Source organism: Lampetra fluviatilis, chromosome 79 (assembly GCF_964198595.1).
Source record: "Lampetra fluviatilis chromosome 79, kcLamFluv1.1, whole genome shotgun sequence".
NCBI classification, from domain to species: domain Eukaryota; kingdom Metazoa; phylum Chordata; class Hyperoartia; order Petromyzontiformes; family Petromyzontidae; genus Lampetra; species Lampetra fluviatilis.
Genome location: NC_136353.1, coordinates 470,423 through 492,073, shown reverse-complemented (window position 1 = coordinate 492,073; position 21,651 = coordinate 470,423). Strand labels below are relative to the sequence as shown.

At 45.9% G+C, this 21,651-nt stretch overlaps 1 protein-coding gene across 1 annotated transcript in view; it reads left to right on the top strand.

The window, feature by feature from the left end:
* LOC144953612 (NACHT, LRR and PYD domains-containing protein 3-like) overlaps positions 1 to 21,651 on the top strand; it is a 46,257-nt gene that overhangs the window by 12,701 nt on the left and 11,905 nt on the right. The window contains exons 4-5 of the mRNA XM_078884201.1: positions 1,342 to 1,425; positions 8,611 to 8,697. Coding sequence (XP_078740327.1) covers positions 1,342 to 1,425; positions 8,611 to 8,697 — 171 coding nt within the window. The remainder of the gene's footprint in view (positions 1 to 1,341; positions 1,426 to 8,610; positions 8,698 to 21,651) is intronic.

Sequence of the window (21,651 nt, the reverse complement as noted above, 5' to 3'; positions counted from 1 at the left end):
GGCCAGAACGGCACATGAGGGGTTGGGAGGCCAGCACCACACTCAGCCAACTGATGTTTACTTACTACACCAGATACTAATTTTAGGCTGAGTCGACCTAAATGAGGCCCACGGCCGTTTTAGATATTCATCAATGAAGTTCGCCGTGAGCGGCAATCGAACCAGGTTTGTAGTTCACTGTGCTAACCACTGCACCACTACTTCCCACGTGCATGCACATATATATGTGTAGTGCTGAACTTTACGCAGACAGCTTTTTTTTCCGTCGTCACTTTTATTACAAAACTCTTTACATTCAACACCCGTGATTTCAGCGTGTTTCTCTGCGCTCCGCTTGCCTCGCTCGCTCCGCTCCCTCTGTCTCTCTCTCCGGCCGTCTCCTGTCTCTCTCCGGCCGTCTCCTGTCTCCCTCCGGCCGTCTCCGTCTCTCTCTGCTCTGCCTCACTCACTCATCTTCTCTCGTTCCTGTTCCACTGCTAGTCTGTTCTATCTCTCATATCTTCTTCTTGTTTCTGCTCCACTGCTTCTCCCCTACCATCTCCATCAAGGCTCCCAGCAACAACTCTCCGTCCCTCTCTCACGCTCCCGTATATATCCCCGTCCTCATTAATTACCTGTAGTGCCATAGGAGGGGCCACTGTGCCAGCCCAAGAGGGGAGGGGCTGCTGGGGGCTCTAGGACCCTAGACAGCTAAGCCCTCAGCGCCAGGGGATATCTGGGGGCACAAACAACTCCACCCCTCGATGGGGAAGAGGCATAAAAGGGCCGCTCCCTGGCTGATTGGGGCCAGTCGCAGCTCAAGACCCAAGACCAGCCAGCCAGCCAGCTTAGGACCCTGGACCCCCTCGTCCCGCTTGTCCTTGTAAGGGCCGGGACGCTGTGCGGGCCAGTGGTGGGACTCTGGGACTCCCGGCTCTACGTCCTTGTAAGGGCAAGTTCCGAGGAAGCCAGAGTCCAGACCCACACCTTGGCTGGGTCGGGTCAGGTAGCCTCCCCTAGGGTAATTGTAGCCGGAGGACCCCAGAGTGTAGCTAGAGTAGGCTGTGTTCCTAGGCTGTGTACCTAGGCTGTAACAGAGTATCAGGACTGTTGGAGTGTTGCATTTTAATAAAGAAGTTACCTCTACAAGTGTCTCTGGAACCCATTATATACAAATTAATTAAGCGGCGTCCCCACCGACGCCTCGCGCCCGTGGCTTCCGTCGTTATCGCTCCCATCTCCAGACTTGCTGGCGCCATCCTGCACCTGCTACCTCCACCATCCCTCACCATCCTCCACTCTCTGCCCAGACTCTCCACCCATCTTCTCTGCCCCCACTAACCGTCTCTTCTCTCCCTGTAGGCTGTATCGGTGTTCACTGACAGACAAGTCGGGTTCCTCTCTCAGTGTCATCCTGAAGGCCAACACAGGTTTGAAGAGTCTCACGTAAGCTCTGCTGTTCGTTTCTCACATGTGCTCTGTGCACGAACTGTGCTAATTGTTGGTGCAACGCGTCGTGAAGTAAACATTTAAATGTGAACCCATCAATCTTGCTGTCTCTACATGGCAAGGCTGAGCAGGATCTTTGTCTACAGAAAAATCACGCAGCATGCACCAAACTGAATCAGAATTTAGCTTGGATAGAGCCTGGATGGGAGACCACCATGTATTAGTAGGTGCTATGGGTTACAGGAAAACTTTGTGGGCAGTAGAGGGCAGGGAAGAAATATCTTGAGACATCTCACATTTCCAACACTTAATAACCATAAAATGCTTATATTATATTTAAACATTTACGGGATGCTGGCTTCACCAAAATGCCTGCTTAATCGAGTCCATTTTCAAAATGTTTTACTGTAACCTCAACACATTTGTATGATTTAACACGTAGGCTAAAGCAATGTTCATATTCACACCATATTGTTAGCAGATACATTAATTTTAAACATCTCCCCATGTAAAATTTTGATTTAAAGCTTTCGTGACTGCAGGGATTCATATTCTTGGTTCTTTTGGTAAAGTCACGTAGAAGGGAAATAATAAAATAATACAAATATAAAACAAATTATCACGACGTTTCGACTGCAACACAAGCAATCATCATCAGGTGTGAAATCCACAGCAAGAACATTTTTAAAAAGTGGCGATTCAACACATTACATAAAATCCGTGATCTGGTTCCGTCTGTAAAAGATGTGATTCCGGACATACAGTACCCTGGCGTTTACAAACTGAGTTGCCTCTGTGGTAGTAGTTACATTGGAGAAACCAAACGACATGTCTCTGACCGCATCCGTGAGCACAAAGCAGACCTAAAACACGGTAGGACTAACATCTCGGCTGTGGCAGATCACTGTTATAATTCAGTGGGCTCACATGACATTGATTTCTCCAAGACAGAGGTTCTCTGCAAGCCATCTGGCTACCATGAGAGGTCCGTTCATGAGGCTATTCACAAATACAAACACAGAGACAATTTCAACCGAGAAGATAGATTCTGGCTTAGCAATCATTGGAAGGATTTGATAAACTATTTCGGGTCTTAATTGATTGTGTTTACGCTTATGATGACTTTCAAACCGCATTCCATTTTCTGCTCCCCCTCCTTTTTTCCGAACATAGATGGACTCGTCAATCTGGCCAACTGCCAAATCGCTGTCTGTGGTGCTGATGTTAGGAAAATCCGACACTTTTTTCAAATTTTCTTGCTGTGGATTTCACACCTGATGATGATTTCTTGTGTTGCAGTCGAAACGTCGTGAGAATTTTTTTTTTATTCTTGGTTCTTTCGGTAAAGGCACGTAGAAGGAAAATAATTAAATAATAAAAATAAAACATAATAAAATAATTCTCACGACGTTTCGGCCACAACGCGAGCAGCCGTCTTCAGGTGGAGAACAGGTCTGTCGAGAAGGCAGAGTCTGAATGGCACGCCCCAGGCTTGGAGCGACTATTTATGCTGGGATGGAGGGGCGAAGAGCGTCTTGACAAAATAATTTGCATATCAAGAGGAATTTAGCATATTTATGGGAAATGCAGATATCGATTAGTACTACTTGTGAAATGCGTAGGAGGTTTGGCGAGGGGTTTAAAGTCATTATGCCCATGCATTGTGCAGGATTAGCAGTATCAAAGGGAGGCAGTAAGGTTAGAATTAATAAAGGGAAGGAATGTTAATAATATGGCGCCGCAGCAATTAATATGCTTATAGACTATACATTGTAATATTACACTATGTATTATTATACCCACCCAACTGTATACCACACTGCTATATATTCACTATAAAATTACGTTACTATATATTACCTTATACATTGTATTAAACATTACACTTTAATACTATTTATTATTATACAATATGCTATAAACTATACCATTGACCGTCGCGTGAAAGGTACTAAGAGGAAGCAACGAAATATGTCAATGAGAGAGTGGTGGTAGGAAGCTTGCAGCGGAGCAAAGAATACATTCCCTGCGGAGAATACAAGATATATAGTCAATGTCAGTGAGTGGACTGCGGTCTGAAAGTCACCGTAAACGTGAACACAATCAGTTAAGATTCTCCACCTGAAGACGGCTGCTTGTGTTGTGGCCGAAACGTCGTGAGAATTATTTTGTATTGTTTTATTTTTATTATTTTATTATTTTCATTCTACGTGACTTTACCGAAAGAACAAAGAAGATGAATCCCTGCAGTCAGGAAAGCTTTAAATCGAGAATTTTTATTGTTTTATATTTGTATTATTTTATTATTTCCCTTCTACGTGACTTTACTGAAAGATCTTCTTGGTTCTTTCGGTAAAGTCACGTAGAAGGGAAGTAATAAAAAAATAAACATAATAAAATAATTCTCACGACGTTTCGGCCACAACACAAGCAGCCGTCCTCAGGTGAAGACCAGGTCTGTCGAGGCAACAGCGTCTAAAAGAAAACACCACCACGCTTGGAGCGTCTATTTAAGCTGGGTTGGAAGGGGGGGGAAATGCGCATTGGCAAAAGAATCTGCATATCAAGAGGAATTTAGCATATTTATGGGAAATGCAAGAATGCAATTAGTGCTATTTGTGAAATGCTAATCCTGCATAATGCCCATGCATTATGCAGGATTAGCAGCATCAAAGGGAGGGGATAGGGGTAGCATTAATAAAGGGAAGGAATGTAAATAGTATGTAGCTGCAGTAACTAAACAACAACGTAAAAAGCTAAAGTATAAATTACATAGTATTAAATTGTATACTGTATTACTATACACTACCCTATGTCTTAGAATAATACATAGTGGAATATTACACTACGTATTATTCTACCCACCCAACTGTATACCACCCTGCTGTATATTCACTATACAATTTCGATACTATATATTACCTTATACATTGTATTAAACATTACACTTTAATACTATTTATTATTATACAATTTGCTATACACTATACCAGGGGTCGGCAACCTGCGGCTCCGGAGCCGCATGCGGCTCTTTTGAACCTTGACCGCGGCTCCGGGGCGGATGCTAGCGAGAGGAGGAGGCGCACTGTGACACCTGCTCTGGCGTTGCCGCTGCTGACAGGTCGCCGCTCCGCTCCACACTGCCCGCCCGGTGACAGGCAATAACGTTGCGGTTGCTTTGTCACATGTTTGGAAGAAGTAAAAACCTTCCTGGGCAGCAAAGAGCTCACCTTTGCTGAGCTGGAACAGCCAGAGTGGCTGGAAAAATTACATTTTATGGTAGACATGACAGCACATCTAAACACGCTAAATACAACCCTTCAGGGGAAAGGAGGCACAGCCCTGCACATGCTGGAGGAGGTTTTGGCATTCGAGCGCAAGTTGACAGTGTTTGTCAAAGATTTACAGAGAGGTACACTGTCTCACTTTCCCTCTTTGAGAGAGTTCAAACAAAGTCATGATACGATAAATTTGGAATATTTCAAGTCTGCAATCACCACAATGCAAAGTTCGTTTGGGAAACGATTCTGTGAGTTCAGAGAGGAAAAAACGACATTATCCTTCCCTGTCACTCCCTTGGCGATCGATCCATCCCTATTGAATATGACTGCATTTGCAGGTGTAAGTCAACCTGATCTTGAGATGGAACTGGCCGATATAGCCGACAAAGATATATGGGTGTCCAAGTTCAAATGCTTGACCGCTACTCTTGAGGATGTTGCCCGTCAGAAGGCCATTCTGGCTCAGAATCATAAATGGAGTGATATTGAAAACCTTCCCAAACAGGACAAACTTGTATTCGAAACATGGAATGCCATCCCCAACACTTATATAAACATGAAAAAGTATGCATTTGGAGTCCTGTCGATCTTCAGCTCCACATATGTATGTGAGCAGGTCTTCTCCAACATGAACTATATTAAAAACAAACATCGATCACGCCTCACAGATGACAGCTTGCAAGGCTGTGTGAAAATGAAGGTGACGTCTTACAGCCCTGATGTGCAGACACTGTGCACTGAGGTTCAGGAGCAAAAATCCCATTAACCAGGTAATTTAGCTATTAATTTGCAAAAATATATTTTACATTGTTAAGTGAAAAAGTCCTTTTTTTATTCAGATTGACAGCTGACTGCATGATCCTGTATATAGCAATAAGGTAAGAAACAATATATGCAGTGTTATATTTGTTTTAATAGTTGCAATGGTTTTGCGGCTCCCAGTTTATTTTTTCCTTCGGAAACGGGTCCAAGTGGCTCTTTATGTCTTAAAGGTTGCAGACCCCTGCACTATACCATTGACCGTCGTGTGAAAGGTACTAAGAGGAAGCAACGAAATATGTCAATTGGAGAGTGGTGATAGGAAGCTTGCAGCGGAGCAAAGAATCCATTCCCTGCGGAGAATACAAGATATATAGTCAATGTCAGTAAGTGGAACGCGGTCTGAAAGTCACCGTAAACGTGGACACAATCAGTTAAGATCCGAAATGGTTTATTACGTCCTTCCAATGATTGCTAAGCCGGAATCCATCTTCTCGGTTGAAATTGTCTCTGTGTTTGTATATGTGGATCGCCTCATGAAAGAATCTCTCATGGTAGCCAGATGGCTTGCAGAGAACCTCTGTCTTGGAGAAGTCAATATCATGTGAGCCCACTGAATTGTAACAGTGATCTGCCACGGCTGAAGTGTTAGTCCTACCGTGTTTCAAGTCTGCTTTATGTTCACGGATGCTGCTACCACAGAGGCAACTTAGTTTGTAGACGCCAGGGTACTGTATGTCTGGAACCACATCTTTTACAGACGGGACCAGATCACGGATTTTATGTACTGTGTTGAATCGGACCTGGATCTTGTGTTTAATCAGGATTTTGGAGATCTTTTTTGTGGTTAAGCAGTGTCTCACCAGGGGGGGTACCCCAGCATTCAGTCCTTGATGAACCAAGTCTTCAATGATTGCGATGGTGTCAGGTACAGGAACTTTGGTGAATAAGGAAACCACATCAAAACTGACAAGCAGGTCGTCTGGGGACAGGGAAATCCCCTTGATTGTCGATACCAGGTCAGTAGAGTTTAGTACCGCAGAGGTGGTTTTTCCAGTGAAAGGCAGTAGCATTTCAGACAAAAAACGAGCCAGTTTGTATGTGGGGGAGTTGATCATAGAGACAATGGGACGAAGAGGTGTATCTTCTTTATGTAGATACACTCCAACTATCAAGAAGGATCCTGTTGAGGAGCCTCTCAAGACCATCACCTTACCCTACATTGCTGGGGTCACAAAAAGATCTCCAAAATCCTGATTAAACACAAGATCCAGGTCCGATTCAGCACAGTACATAAAATCCGTGATCTGGTCCCGTCTGTAAAAGATGTGGTTCCAGACATAGAGTACCCTGGCGTCTACAAACTAAGTTGCCTCTGTGATAGCAGTTACATTGGAGAAACCAAACGACATGTCTCGGACCGCATCCGTGAACATAAAGCAGACTTGAAACACGGTAGGACTAACACCTCAGCCGTGGCAGATCACTGTTACAATTCAGTGGGCTCACATGATATTGACTTCTCCAAGACAGAGGTTCTCTGCAAGCCATCTGGCTACCATGAGAGATTCTTTCATGAGGCGATCCATATATACAAACACAGAGACAATTTCAACCGAGAAGATGGATTCCGGCTTAGCAATCATTGGAAGGACGTAATAAACCATTTCGGATCTTAACTGATTGTGTCCACGTTTACGGTGACTTTCAGACCGCGTTCCACTCACTGACATTGACTATATATCTTGTATTCTCCGCAGGGAATGGATTCTTTGCTCCGCTGCAAGCTTCCTATCACCACTCTCCCATTGACATATTTCGTTGCTTCCTCTTAGTACCTTTCACACGACGGTCAATGGTATAGTGTATAGCAAATTGTATAATAATAAATAGTATTAAAGTGTAATGTTTAATACAATGTATAAGGTAATCTATAGTATCGAAATTGTATAGTGAATATACAGCAGTGTGGTATACAGTTGGGTAGGTATACTAATACATAGTTTAATATTACACAATGTATTATTCTATGACATAGGGTAGTGTATAGTAATACAGTATACAATTTAATACTATGTAGTTTATACTTTAGCTTTATACGTTGTTGTTTAGTTACTGCAGCTACATACTATTAACATTCCTTCCCTTTATTAATGCTACCCCTATCCCCTCCCTATGTAGTTTATACTTTAGCTTTTAACGTTGTTGTTTAGTTACTGCAGCTTCATACTATTAACATTCCTTCCCTTTATTAATGCTACCCCTATCCCCTCCCTATGTAGTTTATACTTTAGCTTTTTACGTTGTTGTTTAGTTACTGCAGCTACATACTATTAACATTCCTTCTCTTTATTAATGCTACCCCTATCCCCTCCCTTTGATGCTGCTAATCCTGCATAATGCATGGGCATTATGCAGGATTAGCATTTCACAAATAGCACTAATCACATTCTTGCATTTCCCATAATATGCTAAATTCCTCTTGATATGCAGATTATTTTGCCAATGCGCACTTTTTCCCCCCCTTCCGACCCAGCTTAAATAGACGCTCCAAGCGTGGTGGTGTTTTCTTTTAGACGCTGTCGCCTCGACAGACCTGGTCTTTACCTGAGGATGGCTGCTTGTGTTGTGTCCGAAACGTCGTGAGAATTATTTTATTATGTTTTATTTTGTATTATTTTATTACTTCCCTTCTACGTGACTTTCCCGAAAAAACCAACAAGATGAATCCCTGCAGTCACGAAAGCTTTAAATCGAAATTTACTGAAAGAACCAATAATATATATCTCCCTATGTTCTTCGATTAAAATGTACTTCACTTGTGTGATCCTCTGTTGCAACTTTGTGTTTATATTAACGCAAACACTTTTCATATTATAAAGGTACAGTGCAGTATAATTGAATGGATGATTGTGAGTAAACTGATATTTGTGAATGTCACCTGTTATACATAAAATGTATACATAAAATGTATAACACAGAAGCATTAAACAATGAGCAGCTTTGTTTGTGAACGTGTGTGCTCTGGTCATGTGCACCGCCATTGTGAGTGTCCCTAACTCACCGCGTGTTTGACCCCACGGTTCCCGTGGGCTCAGTGAGTCAGCGCTGTCTCTTCTCCTGTCCACCCGGGTTTATTTAGGATGAGTCGCAACGAGATCGGAGAAAGCGGCCTCCGACTTCTAGCGGACGGGATGTTGGGGAGAGAAGGGAGTTTGGAGACGTTAGAGTGAGTAATGTCCTGATGCACACACACTTATATAAGTAAATCTAAACAAATATATACACACACATGCGGATACAAAACACAGAGATGGCAGAATAATGTTGTATTTTAACTTCTGTTATAACTTTATTTTTATGCACTCATCAATTAAGATATTAACCACACTTATTGCAGAACTTTTAACCACTATTAAATAACAATACAATTACAATTGTCACATTACCTACTCTAACCTATGATATTGTTTGAAACTATATTAAGGTAATAAAGTAGATCAATTAAATTATCCAGCGGCTTCGGAGGGAAGGGGGTACTGGATTTTCAAAAACACAGATAATCGTGTCATTATTTAAAATAGCTTATTTTTGCACATTCTTGAATAAGATTACGTTTATAGGTGCTCTGTATATATTTAATATTTTAAATAGTTAACGATATGAAAATCGCTTAAATAAATATACAAAAAAACAAATAAATATCCTGTAAAACATGACAGTATTTACTGTACTGCACTCACCACTCCAAAATCGAAGACTCTGCATGGGGTGATGTGCCTACTATGCTCTTGTTCAACAACCTGTGTTTGACAACAACTTGTGTTAGACGACAACTTGTGTTTGACAACGACTTGTGTTCGACAACAAACTTGTGTTCGACAACAACAACTTGTGTTGACAACAACTTGTGTTTGACAACAACTTGTATTTGACAACAACAACTTGTATTTGACAACAACTTGTGTTTGACAACAACTTGTGTTCGACAACAAACTTGTGTTCGACAACAAACTTGTGTTAGATGACAACTTGTGTTTGACGACAACTTGTGTGAGACAACAACAACTTGTGTTTGACAACAACAACTTGTGTTTGACAACAACTTGTGTTGACAACAACTTGTGTTGACAACAACTTGTGTTTGACAACAACTTGTGTTTAACAACGACAACTTGTGTTTGACAACAACTTGTGTTTAACAACAACAACTTGTGTTTGACAACGACTTGTGTTTGACAATGACTTGTGTTTGACAACGACTTGTCTTTGACAACGACTTGTCTTTGACAACAACAACTTGTGTTAGACAACAACAACTTGTGTTTGACAACAACTTTTGATTGACAACAACTTGTGTTTGACAACAACAACTGTGTTTGACAACAACTTGTGTTAGACGACAACTTGTGTTTGACAACAACTTGTGTTCGACAACAAACTTGTATTAGATGACAACTTGTGTTTGACGACAACTTGTGTGAGACAACAACAACTTGTGTTTGACAACAACAACTTGTGTTTCACAACAACTTGTGTTGACAACAACTTGTGTTTCACAACAACAACTTGTGTTTGACAACAACTTGTGTTGACAACAACTTGTGTTTGACAACAACTTGTGTTTGACAACAACAACTTGTGTTGACAACAACTTGTGTTGACAACAACTTGTGTTTGACAACAACTTGTGTTTAACAACGACAACTTGTGTTTAACAACGACAACTTGTGTTTGACAACAACAACTTGTGTTTGACAACGACTTGTGTTTGACAACGACTTGTCTTTGACAACGACTTGTTGTTGACAACAACAACTTGTGTTAGACAACAACAACTTGTGTTTGACAACAACTTTTGATTGACAACAACTTGTGTTTGACAACAACTTGTGTTAGACGACAACTTGTGTTTGACAACAACAACTTGGATTTGAAGACAACTTGTGTTTGACAACAACTTGTGTTTGACAACGACAACTTGTGTTTGACAACAACAACTTGTGTTTGACAACAACTATCTTCTTGGTTCTTTCGGTAAAGTCACGTAGAAGGGAAGTAATAAAATAATAAAAATAAAACACAATAAAATAATTATCACGACGTTTCGGCTACAACGCAAGCAGCCGTCCTCAGGTGAAGAACATGTCTGTCGATAAGACAGAGTCTAAATGACACGTCTTAGGCTTGGAGTGTCTATTTAAGCTGTGAGGGAGGAGGAAGAGAGCCTTGACAAAAGAATTTGCATTTGAAAAGGAATTTAGCATATTTATGGGAAATGCAAGAATGCGAATAGTGCTAATTGTGAAATGTGTGGGAGGTGGGCGGGGGGTTTTCAAAGTCATATTATGCCCACGCATTATGCAGGATTAGAAGCATCAAAGGGAGGGGGCAGGGGCAGGGGCAGCACCAACAAAGGGAAGGAATTTGAATAGTATGCAGCTGCAGCAACCAGACAACCACGTAAAAAACTAAAGTATAAACTTCATAGTATCATCAGTATACTAAATATACTCTCCAATAAGCTGAGCTACTAACAGTAAGTAATACATTACAATTCTATGTCGCAAAAAATATAATATGCTTCCAGCTAAACTTTTTTCCGTTACATCAAACAGGTCTTCCCCGTACTATATGCTGCCATAGACAAACCCAACATTTAATTACATACTGTATTACTATACACCACCCTATACCTTATACATTCTTATATTACACTATGTATTATTCTACCCACCCTAATGTATATCACACTGCTATACATTCACTATACAATTACGATACTATATATTACTTCATACATTGTATTAAGCATATAAATGTTATACTATTTGTTATTATACACTGTACCATTACCCGTCGTGTGAAAGATACTAAGAGGCAGCAACGAAATATGACAATGGGAGAGTAGCAGAGCAAAGAATCCATTCCCTGCGGAGAATACAATGCCAGTGAGTGGAACGCGGTCTGAGAGTCACCGTAAACGTGAACACAATCAGTTAAGATCCGAAATGGTTTATTACGTCCTTCCAATGATTGCTAAGCCAGAATCCATCTTCTCGGTTGAAATTGTCTCTGTGTTTGTATATGTGGATCGCCTCATGAACGAATCTCTCATGATAGCCAGATGGCTTGCAGAGAACCTCTGTCTTGGAGAAGTCAATGTCATGTGAGCCCACTGAATTGTAACAGTGATCTGCCACGGCTGAGGTGTTTGTCCTACCGTGTTTCAGGTCTGCTTTATGTTCACGGATGCGGTCCGAGACATGTCGTTTGGTTTCTCCAATGTAACTGCTACCACAGAGGCAACTTAGTTTGTAGACGCCAGGGTACTGTATGTCTGGAACCACATCTTTTACAGACGGGACCAGATCACGGATTTTATGTACTGTGTTGAATCGGACCTGGATCTTGTGTTTAATCAGGATTTTGGAGATCTTTTTTGTGACCCCAGCAATGTAGGGTAAGGTGATGGTCTTGAAAGGCTCCTCAACAGGATCCTTCTTGATGGTTGGAGTGATGGCTTTGCGGATTGTGTCGTCGGAGTAACCATTAGCCTTAAGAGCTTGGCGTACGTGTTTGAGTTCACTGGCAGTGTGTTCCTGGTCGGAAATGCATTGGGCTCTATGGTATAGAGTCTTGATGAGGGAATTCTTCTGGGATGGATGGTGGTGGGAATCCGGTTTTAGGTAAGCATCCGTATGGGTGGCTTTCCTGTAGACAGAGTGGCTCATTGAACCATCAGGTCTCCTTTTAATTAGGACATCCAAAAAGGGTAGCTTGCCATCTTTTTCGACTTCCATGGTGAATCTGATGGCTGGGTGTATGGAATTGATGTGTTCGAGAATGGATTCTTTGCTCTGGTACTCTCCTATTGTCATATTTCGTTGCTGCCTCTTAGTATCTTTCACACGACGGGCAATGGTACAGTGTATAGTAACAAATAGTATAACATTTATATGCTTAATACAATGTACGAAGTAATATATAGTATCGTAATTGTATAGTGAATGTATAGCAGTGTGATATACATTAGGGTGGGTAGAATAATACATATGTAATAAAAGACTTGACCACGATGTCTGGCTCAGTGTCCTTTATTTGGTTCGTACTATATTTCCCACACGGCTGTCTCCTATTTGTTCAGTCCCCACAGTGCTGGCTCCGATGTCGCTCCAGTCACCATCAGCAGCCCCGCTGCTGTTCCTTGTCGCTCCCGTAGCACCACAGCAGCTCCGCTGCTGTTATTCTCACACAGCCCCCCTGGCTGTACTTGCTGCAGCTCTTCTCTCTCTCGGTCACTCCGCAGCTCTGACAGCCTCGTGCTGTCTCCCTCCTCGTTGCTCCTGCAACTCCTGGCAGCCACACCGCTGCCTCTAACACACAGCCTTACTGGCTGTACTTCTCTGCAGCTTCACACCACCCAGTAGCTCCCTACTCCCCGGGGTTGGCTCCCGATGGCCGACGGTGCCCCCCTCCTCTCGTTCGCCCGCGTGGCCTCACTCTTTTCCATTCACAACCCGACTGACTTCTCCTTCCGGTTTACCCCCTTAAGGACCCGAACCTTCCTCCCACGTCACATGACTCCACCCCCCCGTGACGTCACATCCGGAAGGTCGCTTACGCCCGCATTACACCACCCTCCCCCATAGAGAAAATCCCAGCCGACCTCGGCTGAACAATACCAAACCGTAATGCGGCGAACCGACCTTCCCCCCTAAAGGACACTAAGCATGCAATATAACAACAAGAACAACAACACAAGTAACATCAACGAACGTACGAGAAGCATGCAATAAATACAGCGGTAAGAACAAGAACAATAACACAACATACAATCAACGAAACGTAAGCGATTTGGAACGTGTGCGGGTCGCCGGCCCATCCCGGACGGTCGGCGGCCCACTCGCAGAACGGGAACGCGATGGAACTCGAGGAACGACAGGGGGTAATTCTCCTGTTGCGGTTGGAAGTCCACCAACGTCCCGTGTCCCTGAAGAATTAGTCTTGGCCGTGTCCCGCGAATGTGCCTGCAGCGGGGTCGGAAGGGCTGCAGGGCTCGAAGGTCCCGCAGACCTGGCAGGCGTCCTCCGAGCAGGGCCCCGCGTCCCCCGCGGTGTCACGGCCGGCCTGTCTGGAACAGGTACAACAGGCGCTCTAGCAAGATCAATGGACGCAGCCAGGGGAGAGTCAGCAGCAACAGACCCCGGCAAGGCAACATTGGGAGATGACGCATCATGTAGGGGAGCAACAAATGGTTTCAAACGCGACGTATGAACAAACCAGCGACGAGATCCAATCTGAACGCGTGCCGACTGTGGGTTGGGAACCTCAATGAGGCGTACGGGACCATGCCAAGGCTTGTGCAATTTAGGAGAGGTTCCCGGCCGTACCTGTGGACAATGGAGCCAGGCCAGGTCCCCAACCTTCCAGGGGCACTCCCCCTCGGACCGTCGAGCATACCGCTCGTTCCGGGCCTGGGCTTTGGCCGTAGCCACGCGGGCATTCTCCCGCGCCTCCGTGACCCGTCGGACCGTGTCCTGAATGTATTCAGGGAGTGGTTTACGAGGTCCCTTCAACCCAGTTCCCAATTGCACATCCACCGGCGGCACGTTTTCCCGACCATACATAAGGTAAAACGGCGAATACCCTGTAGCAGCATGAGGCGTCATCCTGTACGCCGAAAGCACTCCGGGGATGTGCAGATCCCAATCTGATTGTTGTTCACTCACAGTATGGCAAAGCATGGCAGACAATGTCCTGTTCAGCCGTTCAACCATACCATCCGTCTGCGGATGGTATGGGGATGTCCGTACTTTCTTAGTCCCAAGGCCCGCGCACACTTCCGCCAATAATTTAGAAGAGAAATTTCGGCCCTGGTCCGTGAGGAGTCTCTCAGGCGCCCCCTTGTCCATAATGTACCCAAACAAAAAGGCGTCGGTAATGGCCACGGCCGATTGATCGGGCAACGGCCAGGCCATCGGCCAACGGGAGAGGTACTCAACCCCAACCAGCAAATATTTATTACCCCTCGCCGATGGTGGGAAGGGTCCCAATATGTCCAGTGCCACCAATTCATTGACTCGAGACACCTGAATCGACTGGAGAGGCAGCACGTAAGGACGTTTAGGCGGCTTACGTCGGGCGCACTCAGGGCACGCGCGCACGTGCCCTACGACATCTGTCACCATGCCGTGCCAAAAATAATGACGTTGCAACGTCAACAAAGTCTTCTGCACCCCTAAATGTAAGAGTGTGTCACAATGGAGAGTTCTAATCAACTCGAATCGCAAGGACGTTGGTACCACCAGACGCCAGCGTTCCTGGAACCCCTCCCGCCACATAAGTAGACCATCTCGGAGAGCGGTTTGCGGCCCCACAGCCGTACTCGGACTCCCATTGTCCCTCGTAGACCGCTTCCGCAAGGACAACAACGACTCATCCATCATCTGTTCCCGAATCCAGACAGACCGCGGCAGATTCAGAACCCCGTCAGTCGGTCCCGGTTCCATCGGAGTATCCGACTTCTCGACGGCCAACGTAAGCGGCTGAGGGGGGTTTAGAATCGGCGAACACCTGTGCGTCCCCGACGCACATTTACAAGGGGCGCGCCGCGGTAATCTGGAAAGTGCGTCAGCGTTCGCATGGCGCACTCCCTTCCGATGTTGAATTTGGAAGGAAAATTCCTGCAGCGTGTCCAACCAACGTGCCAACTGTCCGGATGGCTGGTCCATTTTAAGTGCATATTGCAAGGCAGCATGATCCGTACGCACAATAAAAGAACGACCGTAGAGATACGGTCGACATTGCCGTAGGAAAAAAACAACCGCCAAAAGTTCTCTGCGAGTGACACAGTAGCGGGTTTCCGCAGGAGACAAGACTCGGCTACCATACGCCACGACGCGCTCTACACCCCCTTTAGACTGTGATAATATCGCCCCAATACCTGTGTCACTCGCGTCCGTATCAAGAATGAATGGGTGATCAAAATCGGGATAGTCCAATGTCGGGGCCGTAGCCAATAGATCACGCAGACTCCGAAAGGCCGCCTCTTCCGGCTGTCCCCAAACAAACTTCCGTCCTTTACCCGTAAGGAGATGCAAGGGCCTCGCAATCGTCGCAAAACCAGGCACAAATCTTCGGTAATACGAGGCAAATCCCAAAAACCGCCGAACATCCCCCACGGTGGCCGGAGTCGGCCAATCCCGGACGCACGCCGTCTTTTCCGGATCCGTGGACACCCCCTCAGCACTCACAATGTGCCCCAAATAACGGACGGACCGTTGCAGTAGGTGGCATTTCTTTGGTTTGAATTTCAAATTCGCAGAGCGCATCCTCGTGAACACTGTCTCCAGCCGCGTTAAATGTTCCTCAAATGTGCGGCTGAAGACAAAAATATCGTCCAAATATATAAGACACGTCTCCCACTGCAACCCCGTCAAAACGAGCTCCATCAATCTTTGAAATGTAGCAGGGGCCGCATTCAATCCCATCGGAAGGCAGTTGAATTGAAATAACCCCTGCGGCGTACGGAATGCGGTTTTCTCCCGTGAGGACTCGTCAAGGGGAAGCTGCCAAAATCCCGAAGAGAGGTCCAGTGTGGAAAAGAACTTAGCCCCCGACAATGCGTCAAGGGAGTCGTCCATACGCGGCAGGGGGTACGCATCTGCCACCGATATCTTATTCAATTTTCGGAAATCCACACAAAATCGCAATTTGCCATCCTTTTTCTTAACCAAGACCACAGGAGCGCCCCATGGGCTGTTAGATGGCGATATAATGTCCGCAGCCAACATGTCTTCCACTGCCCCCCGAACGTGTTCTCGCTCCGCAGGACTCATCCGATGCGAATTTAAACGAATAGGGGCAGCGTCGCCCATATCAATATGATGGGAAAGCAACGATGTGCGGCCCAAATCCAAATCATCGGAGCTGAACACATCCGAATACGTCAACAACAATTTACGCAGCGCACCACGTTGCTCCATGGATAGGGAAGAATTTTTGTCACATAAGTCAGCAATCCAACGATTATCCGAACCCCTTGGCTCGGAAACACCAGCAACCACTCCCCGGCTATGCGGACAATCGTGCGTCGCAAACGCCGTAGTGGCATGTGCCACAACCGTACCGGCCGGGACGCGGACGTTTTCCACCCCCGCATTGAGCACCTGTAAAAACGGTAATTGATCCGGCCGGACGATGGTCTGTGCCCCAACTAACGCCAACCCGGTTGTTATCGTGGCGGACGGTGACAACAAGACCCCTACTGCTCCTAGCCGATCAGGCAGGGGCTTCCGATACCGCAAGGGTATAAGCATCTGTGAACCAGGTGGGATGTCCACAGATGCAACGGACAGCGCCTGCACTTGCACGGCCGAAGCAGGTCGCCCCCAGGGCGACGGCAGAAACGAGATTTGACGGCCCCCCGGCAATTCAATACAATTCTCATTGATTTTGATCAAAATGGGCATCTTAGCCAAAAAATCGGTGCCTAATAAACAAGGGACCGCCAAAGATCTTGATATTAACACAACGCCCGAAGCCGACACATCCCCAATAGATATCTTAGCATCCACCTGGCCCACGATACCCATGCTACCCCCGTTCGCAGCGACGCACGACCCATAAACCGGACGCACAGCCCCCGGCGGAATGCCCAACAGATGGAAAATGACATCCGATATAATAGTCGCAGACGCTCCGGAGTCGACCAAAATGCGCACGTCCAGCCCTTGTATAGACCCCGGTACAGTGGACGACCCCGTAGTGGCCGCGACGACTCTCCGTGCCAATTTGCGCCACTGCGTGACCGAGCGACAAGGCCCCGTCGATGGCCCTTCTTTAACAACAACATTAGGATCGCGCAACGAAGGTGGTGGGTGAGGTGCAAAGCCTTGCCGGGTGTCTGGTGCGTGCCGACATGCCTGTTTCGGAGGTTCTTTGGTCGGCTTCTCCAGTGCTGAGGCCTCCTGCTGCGGCGGACCTGGGAAGCGGGCCCAGCAGTCCTTTGCGTAGTGGCCCCTACGCCCGCAGTGGAAGCAGTCGACATCGTTGCGCCGAAGCGCAGGCCTTGCATCCCGACGGCTCCGTTCCGGTAGCGTAGCGCGCGGCCCCGGCCCGCCGCGTCCCGACCATGGAGCGGAGGCGGCCGTCAGCTCCTGAGGGCCCCGCTCCTCCGGCACGTAGACCGCCTTCGTAGGGTCCCACCCCAGCGCGCCCCCCTCCTTGACGGGCCCCCCCGTCCACGCCGCCACTTGCTTCCAGCGACGGAGGTTAAATTGCGCATCCAGACACTTTGCTGCCGGCCGGGACGTGAGCTTCTCATGCCCACACACAGGCATGGGGATCCCCAGATCCCGAGACAGCTCCAGCATTTTACCTAATATGAGAGGCTCGAGCAGGTCCTGTGGCGTCTCAGGATATGCTGCCATGGCCAGCTCCAGCACCGCACCCCTGAACGCCACGGGCGATTCCTCGGGTGCTCATTGTCGTTGAGCGAATCGCCGATGCGCGTCGTCAGGTGGCTCATAAGCGTCGGCCATTTCTTCAAAAACTCCACATAAAGTCTTCTTCTTATCGGTCGTTATAGAACGGAAAAATCGAACAGATTCGTCGTCCAGTAGAGTCGGCAACACCTCCAAGGCCTCAGCATCGGACCATCTTGCTGAACGAACTGCCGCCAAGAATCGGCAGGCGAAAGCGCTCCAATCGCCCCCGATGGAGAATTCCTTAACTGTGGTAAGGTGGCGACTCCGACTCCTCTTCACGCCGTCCTCCAATGGTGGTTGTTCTGGAGGCAAATTCAAAATGGCGTCGGCCCGCGGCGTGGCCAAGATGGCGGTTTGGCACCGCGGAGCACGCAAGATGGCGGCTTCTTGCCGCGTGGCCAATGGCGGCAGCAGGGCAGGCAACGTGGCGGCCCGTGGAGCACCTTCCGCTTCCTCCATCGTCCTTGGCGTGACGAGATGACATAGTTGCGCCAGGACGTCCTTGAGTGCCTCCAGTTGTTCCGCCATCTGTTGCCATCTTCGATCAGCGTCCGATGATGTTGACGGACCCGCCATTGCGCCAACATCTTCCACTCCCGTCCCCGTGCTCGCTTCAGCAGGGCTCTCCTCCACCACCCCAGCAGGATCCATGGTTGGAGGGAAATCGTCGTCGTCGGACGAAGAAGCCGATGCTGGCGCCGGAGTAATTTTCTTCCTTACTTGCTTCGACATGCCGTTTCACTTCTGACACCAGTGTAATAAAAGACTTGACCACGATGTCTGGCTCAGTGTCCTTTATTTGGTTCGTACTATATTTCCCACATGGCTGTCTCCTATTTGTTCAGTCCCCACAGTGCTGGCTCCGATGTCGCTCCAGTCACCATCAGCAGCCCCGCTGCTGTTCCTTGTCGCTCCCGTAGCACCACAGCAGCTCCGCTGCTGTTATTCTCACACAGCCCCCCTGGCTGTACTTGCTGCAGCTCTTCTCTCTCTCGGTCACTCCGCAGCTCTGACAGCTTCGTGCTGTCTCCCTCTTCGTTGCTCCTGCAACTCCTGGCAGCCACACCGCTGCCTCTAACACACAGCCTTACTGGCTGTACTTCTCTGCAGCTTCACACCACCCAGTAGCTCCCTACTCCCCGGGGTTGGCTCCCGATGGCCGACGGTGCCCCCCTCCTCTCGTTCGCCCGCGTGGCCTCACTCTTTTCCATTCACAACCCGACTGACTTCTCCTTCCGGTTTACCCCCTTAAGGACCCGAACCTTCCTCCCACGTCACATGACTCCACCCCCCCGTGACGTCACATCCGGAAGGTCACTTACACCCGCATTACACCACCCTCCCCCATAGAGAAAATCCCAGCCGACCTCGGCTGAACAATACCAAACCGTAATGCGGCGAACCGACCTTCCCCCCTAAAGGACACTAAGCATGCAATATAACAACAAGAACAACAACACAAGTAACATCAACGGGGTAGACCTGTTTGCTGTAAGGGAAAAAAGTTTAGCTGGAAGCATATTATATTTTTTGCGACATAGAATTGTAATGTATTACTTACTGTTAGTAGCTCAGCTTATTGGAGAGTATATTAAGTATACTGATGATACTATGAAGTTTATACTTTAGTTTTTTACGTGGTTGTCTGGTTGCTGCAGCTGCATACTATTCACATTCCATCCCTTTGTTGGTGCTGCCCCTGCCCCCTCCCTTTGATGCTTCTAATCCTGCATAATGCATGGGCATAATATGACTTTGAAAACCCCCCGCCCACCTCCCACACATTTCACAATTAGCACTATTCGCATTCCTGCATTTCCCATAAATATGCTAAATTCCTCTTCAAATGCAAATTCTTTTGTCAAGGCTCTCTTCCTCCTCCCTCACAGCTTAAATAGACACTCCAAGCCTAAGACGTGTCATTTAGACTCTGTCTTATCGACAGACATGTTCTTCACCTGAGGACGGCTGCTTGCGTTGTGGCCTAAACGTCGTGAGAATTATTTTATTGTGTTTTATTTTTATTATTTTATTACTTCCCTTCTACGTGACTTTACCGAAAGAACCAAGAAGATGAATCCCTGCAGTCGCGAAAGCTTTAAATCGAAATGACAACAACTACTTGTGTTTGACATCTTGTGTTTGACAACAACAACTTGTGTTTCACAACAACAACTTGTGTTTGACGACAACAACTTGTGTTTCACAACAACAACTTGTGTTTGACAACAACTTGTGTTTGACAACAACAACTTGTGTTTGACAACGACTTGTGTTTGACAACGACTTGTGTTTGACAACGACTTGTCTTTGACAACGACTTGTCTTTGACAACAACAACTTGTGTTAGACAACAACAACAACTTGTGTTTGACAATAACTTTTGATTGACAACAACTTGTGTTTGACAACAACAACTTGTGTTTGACAACAACTTGTGTTAGACGACAACTTGTGTTTGACAACTACTTGTGTTTGACAACATCTTGTGTTTGACAACTACTTGTGTTTGACAACATCTTGTGTTTGACAACAACAACAAGTTGTGTTTGACAACAACTTGTGTTTGACTACGACTTGTGTTTGACAACAACTGCTTGTGTTTGACATCTTGTGTTTGACAACATCAACTTGTGTTTAACAACAACAACTTGTGTTTTACTTCGTCTTGTGTTTGACAACAACAACTTGTGTTTGACAACAACAACTTGTGTTTCACAACAACAACTTGTGTTTGACGACAACAACAACTTGTGTTTGACAACGACAACTTGTGTTTGACAACAACTTGTGTTTGACAACAACTTGTGTTTGACAATAACTTGTATTTGACAACAACAACTTGTGTTTGACAACAACAACTTGTGTTGACAACTTGTGTTTGACAACAAATTGTGTTTAACAACGACAACTTGTGTTTAACAACGACAACTTGTGTTTAACAACGACAACTTGTGTTTAACAACAACAACTTGTGTTTGACAACGACTTGTGTTTGACAACGACTTGTGTTTGACAACGACATGTGTTTGACAACGACTTGTCTTTGACAACGACTTTTGATTGACAACAACTTGTGTTTGACAACAACTTGTGTTAGACGACAACTTGTGTTTGACGACAACTTGTGTTTGACAACAACTTGTGTTTGACAACCACAACTTGTGTTTGACAACAACAACTTGTGTTTGACAACAACTACTTGTATTTGACGACAACTTGTGTTTGACGAAAACTTGTGTTTGACAACGACAACTTGTGTTTGACAACAACAACTTGTGATTGACAACAACTACTTGTGTTTGACAACAACGACTTGTGTTTGACAACAACAACTTGTGTTTGACTACGACTTGTGTTTGACAACAACTGCTTGTGTTTGACATCTTGTGTTTGACAACATCAACTTGTGTTTAACAACAACAACTTGTGTTTTACTTCGTCTTGTGTTTGACAACAACAACTTGTGTTTGACAACAACAACTTGTGTTTCACAACAACAACTTGTGTTTGACGACAACAACAACTTGTGTTTGACAACGACAACTTGTGTTTGACAACAACTTGTGTTTGACAACAACTTGTGTTTGACAATAACTTGTATTTGACAACAACAACTTGTGTTTGACAACAACAACTTGTGTTGACAACTTGTGTTTGACAACAAATTGTGTTTAACAACGACAACTTGT